Source organism: Staurois parvus, unplaced genomic scaffold (genome assembly GCF_062004578.1).
Source record: "Staurois parvus isolate SC_StPar_1 unplaced genomic scaffold, SC_StPar_1.0 ptg000449l, whole genome shotgun sequence".
In the NCBI taxonomy this organism is placed as follows: domain Eukaryota; kingdom Metazoa; phylum Chordata; class Amphibia; order Anura; family Ranidae; genus Staurois; species Staurois parvus.
Genome location: NW_028318245.1, coordinates 5609625 through 5624143, shown reverse-complemented (window position 1 = coordinate 5624143; position 14519 = coordinate 5609625). Strand labels below are relative to the sequence as shown.

Genomic DNA, 14519 nt, shown 5'->3' with positions numbered 1-14519 from the left:
CCCTTTCTCTCTCTCTCCCTCCCTTTTTCTCCCCCCTCCCTCTCTCCCCCTCCCTCTCTCTCCCCCCTCCCCCCTTCCTCTCTCTCCCCTCCCTCTCCCTCCCTCCCTCTCTCTCTCTCTCCCTCCCCTCTTTCCCCCCCTCTCTATCCCTCTCTCTCCCCCTATCTCTTTCCCTCCCGCGCTCTCTCCCTCCCTCTCCCTCTCTCTCCCCCCTCTCTCCCCCCCTCTCCGCCTCTCCCCCCTCTCTTTCTCTCCCTCTCCCCCCTCTTCTCCTCCCTCTCTCCCCCCTCTCTCTACCCCCCTCGCCCCCCTCTCCTTTTCTCTCTCCCCCCCTCCCTTTCTCTCTCCCTCTCCCCTCCCTTTCTCTCTCCCCCTCTCTCCCCCTCCCTTTCTCCCCCTCCTTTTCTCTCTCTCTCCCTCCCTCTCTCTCCCCCCCCTTTCTCTCTCCCTCCCTCTTTCTCCCTCTCTCTCTCCAGGGAATAGGTGCAGATATGCCCCCCCAAATCAACCCTTGTCTTTGCCCCTACCCACCTCCCAGTACCACCCTTTTTAGAGAATACACACCCAAATATCAATTTGCAGTAATATGCATGAAAGGCAGTAAATTGGATCCCCTTTACCAGCAACAGTAGATCCTCCTAATCAACAATAGATCCCCTACGGCAACAATAACTGGTAGCAATAGATCCCCCCAGCAACCATAGACCCTCCAAAAAAACAATAGATTCCCCCCAGCAACAGTAGATGTCCCCTGCAGCAATGGATCCTCCCCAGCAACAATAGACCCCCTCAGCAACAAAATATTCCTGGCAACAATAGATCGCCCACCAGCAACAATAGACCTCCCAGTAACATTAGATCCTCTCCATCAACAATATATCCCCCAGCAGCAATAGATCCCTTAGCAACAATAGATCTTCACCAGCAATAATAGACTCACTCCCAGTGATGACAGATTCCTCCCTGCAATAATAGATCCTTCCCAGAGACAATAAATCACCCCAGCAACAAAATACCCCCCAAAACCACAGATTCCCCAATAAGTTCACCCTAGCAACAATAGATCCCCTCCATCTCAACAGTAGACCCCCCCCCAAGCAACATATAACTGCCGCCCCCTACAACAGTAGATCCATCTGGTAATATTATGCCCCCCAGTGAGCCAGTACACCCCAATTACCCTTGCCATTACATACATTTAGTGATGGAGGCACTGTATCTGTGGCCCCTTGCATTCCCGCTCAAAAAAGCCTTTTATAGTGTGTGTGTGTGTGTGTGTGTTTATATACTGTACAGTATTTTTAGACAATGTAATTATTGCCAGAATTTTCAATTTCCACATATACAGATGATGGGCAGCACCAGGGGCAGACTGACAACTTATGGGGTCCCTGGGCAATAGGGGATCATGGGGCCCCTGTGTCCTTGCCCAAACTCAAAAAAGCCTATGAAAAAGGTACCAGGGGCATCTCATGGGGCCCCCTACTGACCCCGGGCCCTCAGGCAGTGCCCGAGTTTCCAAATGGTCAGTCCGCCCCTGGGCAGCGCAGTGGCTAAGTGGTTAGCACTTCACCCTAGCAGCATTAATGGGCTGCAGAGTCCAGTTTTTGACTTTGCTTGTCTTTCCTGTCTCCTCCCCCTCTCAGGTGTCAAGGTGTCGGAGCATGCTAATATTGCTAATATTGATCATAGGAGTTCAGGTGTTTCCAGTGAAGGCTACTGTTAATGCTGCATCATACAAAGACGACGAACAACTGTGCTTATCCATTTGGGGAAGGCCCTTTTCTGTTCCACCAAGACTGTGCCACTCTGTCCATAGTCAAGTGAATAAAGATATGGTCAGATAAGTTTGGTGGTGAGGAACAGGATCTTTGGGAAAGGTATTCTTCTGTTCCACCAATAAATGTGCCACTCTATACAAAGCCAAGTAAATAAACTCCATTCTCACCGGCCTACCTCATCTTAGACTATCCCCTCTTCAGTCTATCCTGAACTCAGCGGCCAGACTCATCCACCTCACCAACCGCTCTGCTTCTGCCACCCCCCTCTGTCATTCCCTTCACTGGCTCCTGATTGCCAAACGCATTAAATTCAAACTACTAACATTGACGTACAAAGCCATTCATAATGCTGCCCCAAACTACCTCACCGACCTGATACCCAAATACCACCCTACCCGTAATCTTCGCTCCTCACAAGACCTCCTACTTTCTAGCTCCCTGGTCTCCACCTCCCACGCCCGACTGCAGGACTTCTCCAGGACTTCCCCCATCCTCAAACTCACTACCCCAATCCAACAGACTGTCACCTACCGTCCTCACCTTTAGACACACCCTGAAAACCCATCTCTTCAGGGAAGCCTACCCCGCCCTCACCTAACAGCCGATCTCCTCCTCTCCTCCCACCACTCCATCCCCCACAGCCACTTCCTCCTGTACCACTATTCCCTCCCTCCTAGATTGTAAGCTCGAAAGAGCAGGACCCTTGAATCCCTCATGTTCTGTTTTGTTACTGTATTGTCTCATGTTCTGTCCCCCACTATAATGTACAGCGCTGAGCAAACCTTTTTAGCGCTATATAAATACTGTATAATAATAAAGATATGGTCAGATGAGCTTGGTGTTGAGGAACAGGATCTTTGGGAAAGGTCCTCTTCTGTTCCACCAAGAGTGTGCCACTCTGTACAAAGCCAACCAAATAAAGATATGGTCAGATGGGTTTGATGCTGAGGAACAGGATCTTTGGGAAAGGTCCTCTTCTGTTCCACCAAGAGTGTGCCACTCTGTACAAGGCCAACCGAATAAAGATATGGTCAGATGAGTTTGGTGCTGAGGAAAAGGATCTTTGGAAAAGGTCCTCTTCTGTTCCACCAAGACTGTGCCGTTTTGTCCAAAGCCAAGTGAATAAAGATATGGTCAGATGAGTTTGGTGCCAAAGAACAGGATCTTTGGTAAAGGTCCTCTTCTGTTCCACCAAGACTGTGCCACTCTGTCCAAAGCCAAGTGAATAAAGATATGGTCAGATGAGTTTGGTGTTGAGGAACAGGATCTTTGGGAAAGGTCCTCTTCTGTTCCACCAAGAGTGTGCCACTCTGTACAAAGCCAACCAAATAAAGATATGGTCAGATGGGTTTGATGCTGAGGAACAGGATCTTTGGGAAAGGTCCTCTTCTGTTCCACCAAGAGTGTGCCACTCTGTACAAGGCCAACCGAATAAAGATATGGTCAGATGAGTTTGGTGCTGAGGAAAAGGATCTTTGGAAAAGGTCCTCTTCTGTTCCACCAAGACTGTGCCGTTTTGTCCAAAGCCAAGTGAATAAAGATATGGTCAGATGAGTTTGGTGCCAAAGAACAGGATCTTTGGTAAAGGTCCTCTTCTGTTCCACCAAGACTGTGCCACTCTGTCCAAAGCCAAGTGAATAAAGATATGGTCAGATGAGTTTGGTGCTGAGGAACAGGATCTTTGGGAAAGGTCTTCTTCTGCTCCACCAAGACTGTGACACTCTGTACAAAGCCAAGTGAATAAAGAATGTCAGATGAGTTTGGTGCTGAAGAACAGGATCTTTGGGAAAGGTCTTCTGTTCTACCATGACTGTGTCGCTCTGTACAAAGCCAGCTCAATGAAGACATGGTATGAAGAGCCTGATTTGGAGGAACTTGAGTGACCAGAATAGAGCCCTGACCTCAACCCTACTGAACACCTTTGGGATGAGTTGGAATCCCAATGGTGAGCCAGGTCTTCTCATCCAACACTAGTACCTGATCTGACATGAATGGGCAGAATTCCCACAAACACTCTCCAAAATCCTGAGGAAAGTCTTCCCAGAAGAGTGAAGGGTGCTATAGCTGCGAAAAAAGAGGGAGGCTACACATCCATTTTATGGCCGCCCACCCGCATTGTAAAACAGATGGGTGGCCGCTGTAGGCAAAACACCGTACGGGTATGTCACTGCTTACTTCCGGGTTTAGGGTACACGCGTGGATCGCACCCCCCCCCCCACCGGCACCTGCTGTGATTGTACACAGCAGGAGCCTATCAGCAAGTCCAGGCCAAGGATTCACAGCCGGGAACTGTTGATCGGCTGTGTTCAATCACAGCCCAGAGCTCTGTGTTGACATTTAACACAGAGCTGTGTACACAGGGAGTGGTCAACTGATCTCTTAGTAAAACACACAATTGGGCACACATTTAACCTCTTGATCGCCCTAGATGTTAACCCCTTCCCATCCAGTGTCATTAGTACAGTGTATAGCAGGGGCATCCCTAGGGTTGGTGTCACCCGGTGCGGTAACACTTGGTGACACCCACTCCGACGATCCCTGCAGAATTGACCGGATCTGCGGATTGAGCATAATGGATCGGACTCCGATCCATTATGCTCAATCCGCAGATCCGATCCATCCTGCGGGGATCATCAGCTTCCTTTACAACTTACCTTTTCTTGGAGCGGGTCCGGTGTCACCCTGTATAGGTTGCATGCCGGTGGCGTCTCGCGGCAGGTGCAGGGGGGTGCTGTCCGCACGGGTTGACGCTGAATGCACGGGGTGATGATGGACCCGCTCTAAGAAAACTTAAGTTGTAAAGAAGGCCGACGATCCCCGAAAGATGGATCGGATCCATCCTGCGGTGATCGTCGGCTTGCTTTACAACTTACCTTCTTGTGGAGCGGGTCCGGTGTCACCCCGTGTGGTCGGTGTCACCTGGTGCAGACTGCACCCCCCGCACCTGCCTCAGGACGCCATTGGTGTATAGTATTATCTCTGATCACTGTATTAATGTCACTGGAGATGTGATCGGCAGTTAGTCAGTGGCAGTTAGTGGCAGATTTCCCACCACACTCCTGTAGCCCCGTTATAAATACAGTAGCTGCCATTAGTAGTATAGAGGAAAAAAAATTCCAGTATATATCCCATAGTCTTTAGACGCTATAACTTTCACACAAACCAATCAATATAGCCCTTTTTTTTAAATCAAAAGCATGTAGCAGAATATATTTTGTCCAAAATTTACAAAGAAATTCGATTTTTTTTAATTGGATATGTTTTATAGCAGAAAGTAAATGATTTTTTTTTTTTTTTAAATTTTAGGTGTGTTTTTGTTTATATCTGGCCACTTAGTATCATCATATGGTAGCTGCAATCACAATTGATACATGCAAAAAAAAAAAATTTACATACATTTTTATGTCCCTTGACATGCATGCGCAGTGTTATGGTGTGAACAGGACACTTTGGAAATTATTGTTTTTCAGATGTCCTTCTGTTGATGTGCGTTTGTACAGCTGCGCTAAAATGCAGATCAATGCACTGGTGTGAATTGGCCTTAATACACAGACTGCGCACTTACAAGTTCCAACCGGTAACAGACGTTAAAGTCAGTCAGTCCACAGATTGCACACCGCTCTAGACTGCAACTGCGCGCGATGACGTCACTGCCCAAACTCTGCGGGATTTGTCCTCTAGCAAAATTTGTTATGTCTTGTGGGCTGTGCCGGAGATTTTCTTATACATTACTTTCAGTGATAGCAGTCATCAGGACAAACAGAAGGGGTGAATCTCCCTATCGGGGACAAAGACAGCAATAAAAACCTGACAGGGCTTCTAATCCCTCTCCACTCTATCCAAAACTAAAAAAAAAAAGTTTAATCTTCAGTTATACTTTAATATTGTTGTGTGTGTGGCCAGCATAAGGTGGCATGTCCCAAACACAGCATGGATTTCTTACTTTGAAGATGCCATAGTTTTGTGTCCATTGCCCTCATCCAACATGGAGGCTTCAGAATTCACGCCCTCATCTATTATGGCCGCTTTATCAAGCATGCCCTCTTTCGTTGCCCACGCTTGTAATGGCCACCAAACACTCATGAATTCCCACTGTCTGAAGTCCTAGACATAGAGATAATGGGAGGAGACTGTTACTAAAGGCTGCAGAGAAATGTGTCTTCAGTGCAGGGGGCATTGAGGCCATTTTTATGTAGTCCACAGGTGACTGTTTATGTATTCCACAGGCGACTCTGGACCTCTCATTATGCTCCTTCAGGAACAGGGGAAAGTCAGATACAACAGAACGCCATGTCTATTTCCCTATTCCCCTCACATCAAAACTGCGCATAGTACTGGCGTTACACTGCTACCAATCACAAGTTCGTGGCCATTTTTTCGTAGTCCAAAAAAAGGACAGTTCTTTCTGTGCAGGTTTGCCTACCAGAATCCTTTGCTTCCTGCTTTGGTCAGTGTTAGGTTGCTGTGCAGAGTCAGAAAAATGAGAAGCTCCTGCAAGAGGTAACATTTCCTGGTTGATCATATTTTTACTAAGTTATGTAGCATTTGACATTTTCCGCATGGATTTAGAGATCTGATATTATTTTTGTCATTATTACTAATACTTAAATGAATAGCATCACCAATCTCATTATTGATAGCGCAATCAACCTCACTCTTGCTGCTTTTGATTTTCACCTGTTTTCCTCTGAGCCCCGCTCGGGGGGAGTTTGCATATTCTGTACGTCAAGGTCCATGAACCCTACGGGCAGGTCATTGGGGAATATGAAAGGCTGATTGACGTTTTGTCGGGGATTGGAAATAAACACTATAGGTCTGGATGTAGGGAGGTATGGTAACGTAAGGTGCGCTGGACTCCCAGAGATCGTATCATGGCTGGAAGGAAGGCATCCTCCGTCCATTCCATTGGTGGATGAAGATGGGAATATGAGGATCCTTGTCAGAGAAGGCTGATTAACATTTTGTCGGGGATTGGAAAAAAAATACTATAGGTCTGGATGTAGGGAGGTATGGTAACGTAAGGTGCGCTGGACTCCCAGAGGTCATACAGTTGCAAGAAAAAGTATGTGAACCCCTTGGGATTACGTGGAGTTTTGCATGAATTGGGCATAAAATGTGCTCTGAACGTCATCTAAGTCACAACAATAGAAGAACACAGTCTGCTGAACATAATACTACACAAACATTAGATGTTGCCATAGTTTAATTGCACATAACATGTAAACATTCACAGTGCAGGGAGGAAAAAGTATGTGAACCTTTGGACTTAATAACTGGTTGACCCTCCTTTGGCAGCAATAACCTCAACCAAACGTTTCCTGTAGTTGCAGATCAGACCTGCACAACGATCTGGAGTAATTTTGGACCACTCCTCTTCACAAAACTGTATCAGTGTAGCAATATTCTTGGGATGTCTGGTGTGAATCGCTCTCTTAAGGTCATGCCACAGCATTTCAATCAGGTTGAGGTCAGGACTCTGACTGGGCCACTCCAGAAGGCTTATTCTGTGCTGTTGCAGCCATTGTTTTGTTGAATTACTTGTATGCTTTGGGTCATTGTCCTGTTGCATCACCCATCCTCTGCGGAGCTTCAGTTGGCGGACAGATGGTCGTACGTTTTCCTGCAAAATGTCTTGATAAACTCTGGAATTCATTTTCCCATCAATGACAACAATCCGTCCAGGCCCTGAGGCAGCAAAGCAGCCCCAAACCATGATGCTCCCTCTGCAATGTTTTACAGTGGGGATGAGGTTTTGATGTTGGTGTGCTGTGCCTTTTTTTCTCCACACATAGTGTTGTGTGTTCTTCCCAAACAACTCAATCTTGGTTTCATCTGTCCACAGTATATTTTGCCAGTAGTGCTGTGAAACATCCAGGTGCTCTTTTGCAAACTTCAAACGTGCTGCAATATTCTTTTTGGACAGCAATGGCTTCCTCTGTGGTGTCCTCCCATGTACTCCATTCTTGTTTAATGTTTTCCTTATTGTAGATGTGTCAACAAAAATGTAAGCATGTGCCAGAGATTTCTGTAGGTCTTTAGCTGACACTCTGGGATTCTTCTTTACCTCATGCAGCATTCTGCGCTGTGCTCTTGCAGTCATTTTTACAGGACGACCACGCCTAGGGAGCATAGCAACAGTGCTAAACATTCTCCATTTGTAGACAGTCTGTCTTACCGTGGACACATGAACATCAAGGCTTTTGGAGATACTTGTGTAACCCTTTCCAGCTTCATGCAAGTCAACAATTCTTGATCGTAGGTCTTCTGAGAGCTCTTTTCTGCGAGGCATGGTTCACATCAGACAGTGCTTCTTGAAACCAGTAAACCCAAAACAGGTGTGTGTTTTTTAAGGGCAGGACAGCTGTCCGCAACACATCCAATATCATCAAACTGATTGGAGTCAAGGTTGGCTCACTCCTGGCTCCAATTAGCTCTGGGAGAAGTCATTAAGCTAGGGCCTCACATACTTTTTCCTCCCTGCACTGTGAATGTTTACATGTTATGTGCAATTAAACCATGGCAACATCTAATGTTTGTGTAGTATTATGTTCAGCAGACTGTGTTCTTCTATTGTTGTGACTTAGATGACGTTCAGAAATTCTGAAGGACCCTCTGCACACTGGTATATACCCTTTCAAGCAAACTATGCAATAAATAGGGATATTTGGTTCACACATATTGCAATACATGCTTAAGCTGGCCAACTGCGTCAAAGTAATCCCTCTATGGCCAGTCCTACTCTGCCCTGCCTACGCAAGTGCTACTGTGGACACAATGCTAGCATAGGGGAAAAGACACAATGGGGAGAGTTACAAGGTTCAGGTCTGGCTACTGACCCAACAATACAACAAACAAGAGATCCCTGTGCTCAAATCCATACAGCTAGTGCATGCATTTATCCATCAGGTGCTAAAGGGGTGTAACCACATTAACTCTAGAAATTTTGAAGGACCCTCTGCACACTGGTATATACCCTTTCAAGCAACTCTGCCCTGCCTACGCAAGTGCTACTGTGGACACAATGCTAGAGTAGGACTGGCCATAGAGGGATTACTTTGACGCAGTTGGCCAGCTTAAGCATGTATTGCAATATGTGTCAACCAAATATCCCTATTTATTGCATAGTTTGCTTGAAAGGGTATATACCAGTGTGCAGAGGGTCCTTCAGAATTTCTAGAGTTAATGTGGTTACACCCCTTTAGCACCTGATGGATAAATGCATGCACTAGCTGTATGGATTTGAGCACAGGGATCTCTTGTTTGTTGTATTGTTGGGTCAGTAGCCAGACCTGAACCTTGTAGCTCTCCCCATTGTGTCTTTTCCCCTATGCTAGCATTGTGTCCACAGTAGCACTTGCGTAGGCAGGGCAGAGTAGGACTGGCCATAGAGGGATTACTTTGACGCAGTTGGCCAGCTTAAGCATGTATTGCAATATGTGTGAACCAAATATCCCTATTTATTGCATAGTTTGCTTGAAAGGGTATATACCAGTGTGCAGAGGGTCCTTCAGAATTTCTAGAGTTAATGTGGTTACACCCCTTTAGCACCTGATGGATAAATGCATGCACTAGCTGTATGGATTTGAGCACAGGGATCTCTTGTTTGTTAGATGACGTTCAGAGCACATTTTATGCCCAATTCATGCAAAACTCCACGTAATCCCAAGGGGTTCACATACTTTTTCTTGCAACTGTATAAAGGCTGGAAGGAAGGCATCCTCCATCCATTCCATTGGTGGATGTAGATGGGAATATGAAGATCCTTGTCAGAAAAGGCTGATTGCCATTTGTCGGGGATTGGAAATAAACACTATAGGTCTGGATGTAGGGAGGTATGGTAACGTAAGGTGCGCTGGACTCCCAGAGGTCGTATCAAGGCTGGAAGGAAGGCATCTTCCGTCCATTCCATTGGTGGATGTAGATGGGAATATGAGAATCCTTGTCAGAGATTTGTCATGTACAAAGTAGAAAGGAAGTTTCGGTGAACTAGGGAATGGTGGAAAGTCTTGTGAAATGGATACAATGGAAGGCGAGAAGTGTAAACCAGGTGAAAGGGAGATGGAACCCGTGTGATGTTATTAGATGTGGTCATGGTGGAAACCAAAAAAAGAAGAGCTCCATAATATTCCTCCAGATTAAAGGGGGCGGGTTGAGCTCCTTATGCCTAATGCTCATTCAGCTTTGTTATTGTTAATGTTTTATATTATTCTAGTGCCTTACAAAGCACATGACATCGTAGCACCACTTTCGTCTCATCAACTAACCCAATGAGGATGGACAGGAACCAGATAACCAAGAGGATATTCGACCTAACCCTGGAGATCGTCTACCTGCTGACCGGAGAGGTGAGGAGGATTCTGGGAGGTCACATGGCGTCACTCTCATCTCTATTAATAAAACATAGACTTGACCGGAGAGGTGAGGAGGATTCTGGGAGGTCACATGACATCACTCTCATCTCTATTAATAAAACACAGACCTGACCGGAGAGGTGAGGAGGATTCTGGAAGGTCACATGACATCACTCTTATTTCTATTAATAAACTATAGACCTGACCAGAGAGGTGAGGGGGATTTTGGGAGGTCACACTTACTAACATGATATTGTTGTCCCATTAATGTAGAGTTTCCCCGATGTGAAATCTGGTGATCGTATGACCATCACGGTGCCTTCACTTTTGATACCTGGAAAGCAAAGTGAGGAGAAGATTCTAGAAGCCACCAAGAAGATCACTGAGCTGCTATCTAGTGAGGTGAGCGGTGCTGGGAATTCTGGGACATTCTCTAGTAACAGACAAGGGATGTGTCTGGATGGTGACTGTATCATTGTGTGTGTCAGGTTCCTATAAGGTGTCAGGATGTCACTGTCTATTTCTCCATGGAGGAGTGGGAGTATTTGGAAGGACACAAGGACCTCTACAAGGACGTCATGATGGACAATCAGCCGCCCCTCATATCACTGGGTAAGAGGAGACTTTATTTTAAAGGAGAGAGTGGTACGGAGGGTCCACCTAGATCCCCCATCATCTGATAAACACATAGAAACAATGGATTCAGTCAGTGTGTGTGTTTCCTACAGATGGATCCAGTAATGGGAACCCACCAGAGAGATGTCCCTGTCCTCTGTATTCCCGGGATTCCACACAGGAAGATCACACCATCCCATGCCAATATCAGGTAGGCAAAACTAAAGGTCTCCCCATTGGAGTGCCAATGTGGAGGAGCTCATGTTCCATAATAGTAATTCTCCCTTTGAAGCAACATTTTCAAATGAAAGAAGGCTAAACTCAGCTGTCTCCTTCTAGGGTGAAATCCTTATAAATATTAAAGAAGAAGACATAGAGGAAGAAGAGATAAATATGAAGGATGATGAGTCATGTATGGAGGAGGAACACCCTCCAGAGATCAGTACAGGTGAACAGTCAACACTAAATAGAGACATCATCCAGATTCTTTGTTCTGTCTTGACACCAGTCTGTTCTCTTTCCTCATCCTCAGTGGTGGCTTTTTTGTAAGGTCTCTTTTTTTGTAGTTGCATTTCTACTTCAGGAACCTCCAACAGAGTAATGGTAATACCCCATTATTTGGTATTGTAGGGAAATCCCTTTTAGTGTGGATGAAGTCATCCAACATAGTACATCTCCTAGCATTTGTCCCAGGAATCACGAATTTCCTTTTCTACATAATCGTATAATTTGTCTTCATTCTTGGATGTCCTCAACATTTTTCCTTTCAGACATTGTCCGATGTCAATAATAGAAAGACTGCCTTGTCCATAGTTCGAACCTTTTGTTCCGCAGATGATCTTTGGTTATTTTTGGGTAACTTGTGAGAAATTCTATAAGTGGAAATGATCCTTTTCCATAAGGGTTTTAGTTCCTTTTTATAGCCTCTCAGAAAATGGGATGTCCTCAACATTTTTCCTTTGAGACATTGTCCAAAGTCAGTGCCAGAAAGACTGCCTTGTCCATAGTGCGAGCCTTCTGTTCCTCAGGCTCTAGTTATTTTGGGGTACCTTGTGGGACTTTCCTCAAATGGAAATGAGCCTTTGCCATAAGGGTTTTAGTTCCTTTTTATAGCCTCTCAGAAAATGGGATGTCCTCAACATTTTTCCTCTGAGACATTGTCCAAAGTCAGTGCCAGAAAGACTGCCTTGTCCATAGTACGAGCCTTCTGTTCCTCAGACGGGCTCTAGTTATTTTGGGGTATCTTGTGGGACTTTCCTCAAATGGAAATGAGCCTCTGCCATAAGGTTTTTAGTTCCCTTTTATAGCTTTTCAGGCCCTTGGACCTCCATCTTGCCGTAGATGTGGTTGAGGAAGGCAGTTTATGTTACAGTCCTTAAGCCAGAAGAACTCTATTGACCAACAGAATGATGACTACACAGCTCGGTGATTTCTATTTCAAAGTTTGTAAGAAGGCCAGATAAAGGCTAGCAAAGGGCACTGCTTTAGATCAGCCTATCTCAACCGTTTCAACACAGATGAACCCTTGAAATAACTTTCTGATCCCAGGGAACCCTTGCTAATAATGACTATATCTACAATTCCTAATACATTAGTGTGATGGTCAATGGGAAGAATGTCCCCTACTCTTGTGGGAATTGGGAAGAATTACCCCCTAACAGATAAACAGATCAATGGTGTTAGTGGGAACTTATCTGAGAGGCAGAAGTTCCTTTTCGCTTAAGGAACTCCTAGCCTCTGGAGGAACCTCAAGGTTTCATGGAACCCTGGTTAAGAAACCCTGCTTTAGATTGCAGAGTTGGAGTCCTAAGAGTAATAATTCTTCGAACCTCAGTTTTCGAGCCAAATGGGCAAGTTAAACCAAAATTGATATTTCAGATTCAGATGAAGTCTGGTGGGCACCATGCCTTGGGCTTCTTTATATCTCTTAGTTCACGGTACTGTCCCTTTCTACTTTGGAGTTTTCTGTGATCTTGTCCTTAATCTAATGAAGAGGTTTACCTTGTTCTCAACCTCAAGTGTTCTCAAATGTTAAATATTGCCAAGGTTTAGTTTAATCAATGGCAGTGCCACCAAGGGTTACCAACATCTAGTGAATCCACGTCTACAGGAGCTTGTGGAGTAAATAGGTCTACTTTGTATATTAAACTTCGAGTAAAGCCATCTGAGATGTGACCAGGGGTGGACTGACCATTTGGGAACTCGGGCACTGCCCGAGGGCCTGGGGTCAGAAGGGGGCCCCATGAGATGCCCCTGGTACCGTTCATAGACTTTTTTGGGTGTGGTTTAAGTATGGGCAAGGACACAGGAGTCCCATGATCCCCTATTGCCCGGGGGCCCCATGAGTTGTCAGTCCGTCCCTGGATGTGACATACTTATAATAGACTTCTAACCTAGATAGGTGGCTTGTTGCTCAAATGTTCTGTGCTCCAAACCATAAGTATTTCTCAGCAGAATATCTTTGTCCTCATATATATTGTGTTCACCCCCAGCAGATGGACACATTGTCAGGAAAACCATGGTTGAACCCCTTATTTCATCTCCACATTGTGACCTAGAAGTTACCAGCCTCAGGCAAGACTCTACAATGGAAAATATGGAAGATATTCTTCCAGGACTTCTTGGACATCAAGATCCTGAGGGTTCTTCAACCAGAAATCCAGACACTACTTTCAAACACAACCAGCCAGAACATTCCAGTGGCAGTGGAACCCCCGAACCTTCTAGCCCTGATGAGGCTCCTCCAGACACTACAGATGCAATGACACTTCATACAGCATATACAGATAAAAACAGAATATATCCATGTTCCGAATGCGGGAAGACTTTTGTTCTACAGCACATCTTTGGTGGACCTCAAAGGACGAGCACAGCCGTTGAGCCGTTTACTTGCTGCGAGTGTCAGAAACTCCTCTCGCTAAAGCCGGAGCTCGGTCAGCTTAGGGAGGGTAACAGCAAGGCGAAGAGATTTGCCTGCTCTGAGTGCGGGAAACGCTTCAGCCGAAGGTGCTACCTGTTCCACCACGAGAGCATTCATGCCGGGAACTGTGAGAACCAGTGCTCTGAGTGCGGTAAATGCTTTACCAACAAGTCCAACCTCGTTGTGCACTACAGGTCACACACCGGTGAGAAGCCGTACCCATGCACCGAGTGTGAGAAGCGTTTTACCCACCGCTCGACTCTCGTCAAGCACCTCAGGATCCACACCGGCGAGCGGCCCTACTCCTGCCTCTATTGCGGCAAGGGTTTTGCACAGAAGTCCGGTATTGATAGACATCAGAGAATTCATATGAAAGAAGTCAGTACAATAATTATATAAGTTTTGATACATCTTCATGGGTGGAACGTGACCTCCCCAAGTGCAGGTTTTGAGGTATCTGCACCGTGCATGAACCCAGTCTCCAGTCTTGGTTTATCACACCCAATATGGCGGCCAGGTAGGTACAATACCCACCAGGGATGCGGTCTACGGGTTGGCAGGCAGGACTTCAGTGTGTAGTCTTCCAACCCAACCCAGAGTCTCCTCATTGTTGGTCCATCATCTCATGACGGTTGCACAAAGGAGGCTGTTTTGTTTGGGATTGGAGGCAGAAAGGAGAGTTGAGATCCCTCTAGAGCTCAGTGTAGATCTCTGTGTAATAAATCTCATGTAGAATATTGTATATTGTGTGCTGTGACCACCATCTGATGGAATAAAATCTAATGTTATCAGCTATGTCTACTATACGTGGTGCCCCGAGCCGGTAAATGTTCCCTCAACAGCCTCTCTCCA

General features: G+C 45.9%; 2 protein-coding genes across 4 annotated transcripts in view; one reads left to right on the top strand and one right to left on the bottom strand.

Moving 5' to 3' along the window:
• The window catches only part of LOC149453441 (uncharacterized), a 283142-nt gene that overhangs the window by 99655 nt on the left and 168968 nt on the right, over nt 1–14519 (bottom strand). The gene's annotated exons all lie outside the window — the stretch shown is intronic.
• LOC149453448 (uncharacterized) lies at nt 503–14458 on the top strand. 3 transcript variants are annotated; one of them, XM_089688499.1, is made up of 7 exons: nt 503–1880; nt 9994–10126; nt 10406–10534; nt 10621–10744; nt 10861–10958; nt 11087–11195; nt 13240–14458. In XM_089688499.1, the coding sequence occupies exons 2-7, from the start codon at nt 10049–10051 to the stop codon at nt 14064–14066; spliced, it is 1365 nt and encodes a 454-aa protein (XP_089544625.1). In that variant the 5' UTR covers nt 503–1880; nt 9994–10048; the 3' UTR covers nt 14067–14458. The 3 variants fall into 3 exon arrangements, with proteins under 3 accessions (XP_089544625.1, XP_089544626.1, XP_089544624.1); XM_089688500.1 differs by lacking the exon at nt 503–1880 and adding an exon at nt 6180–6281 and having other exon boundaries at nt 13243–14458; XM_089688498.1 differs by lacking the exon at nt 503–1880 and adding an exon at nt 6180–6281.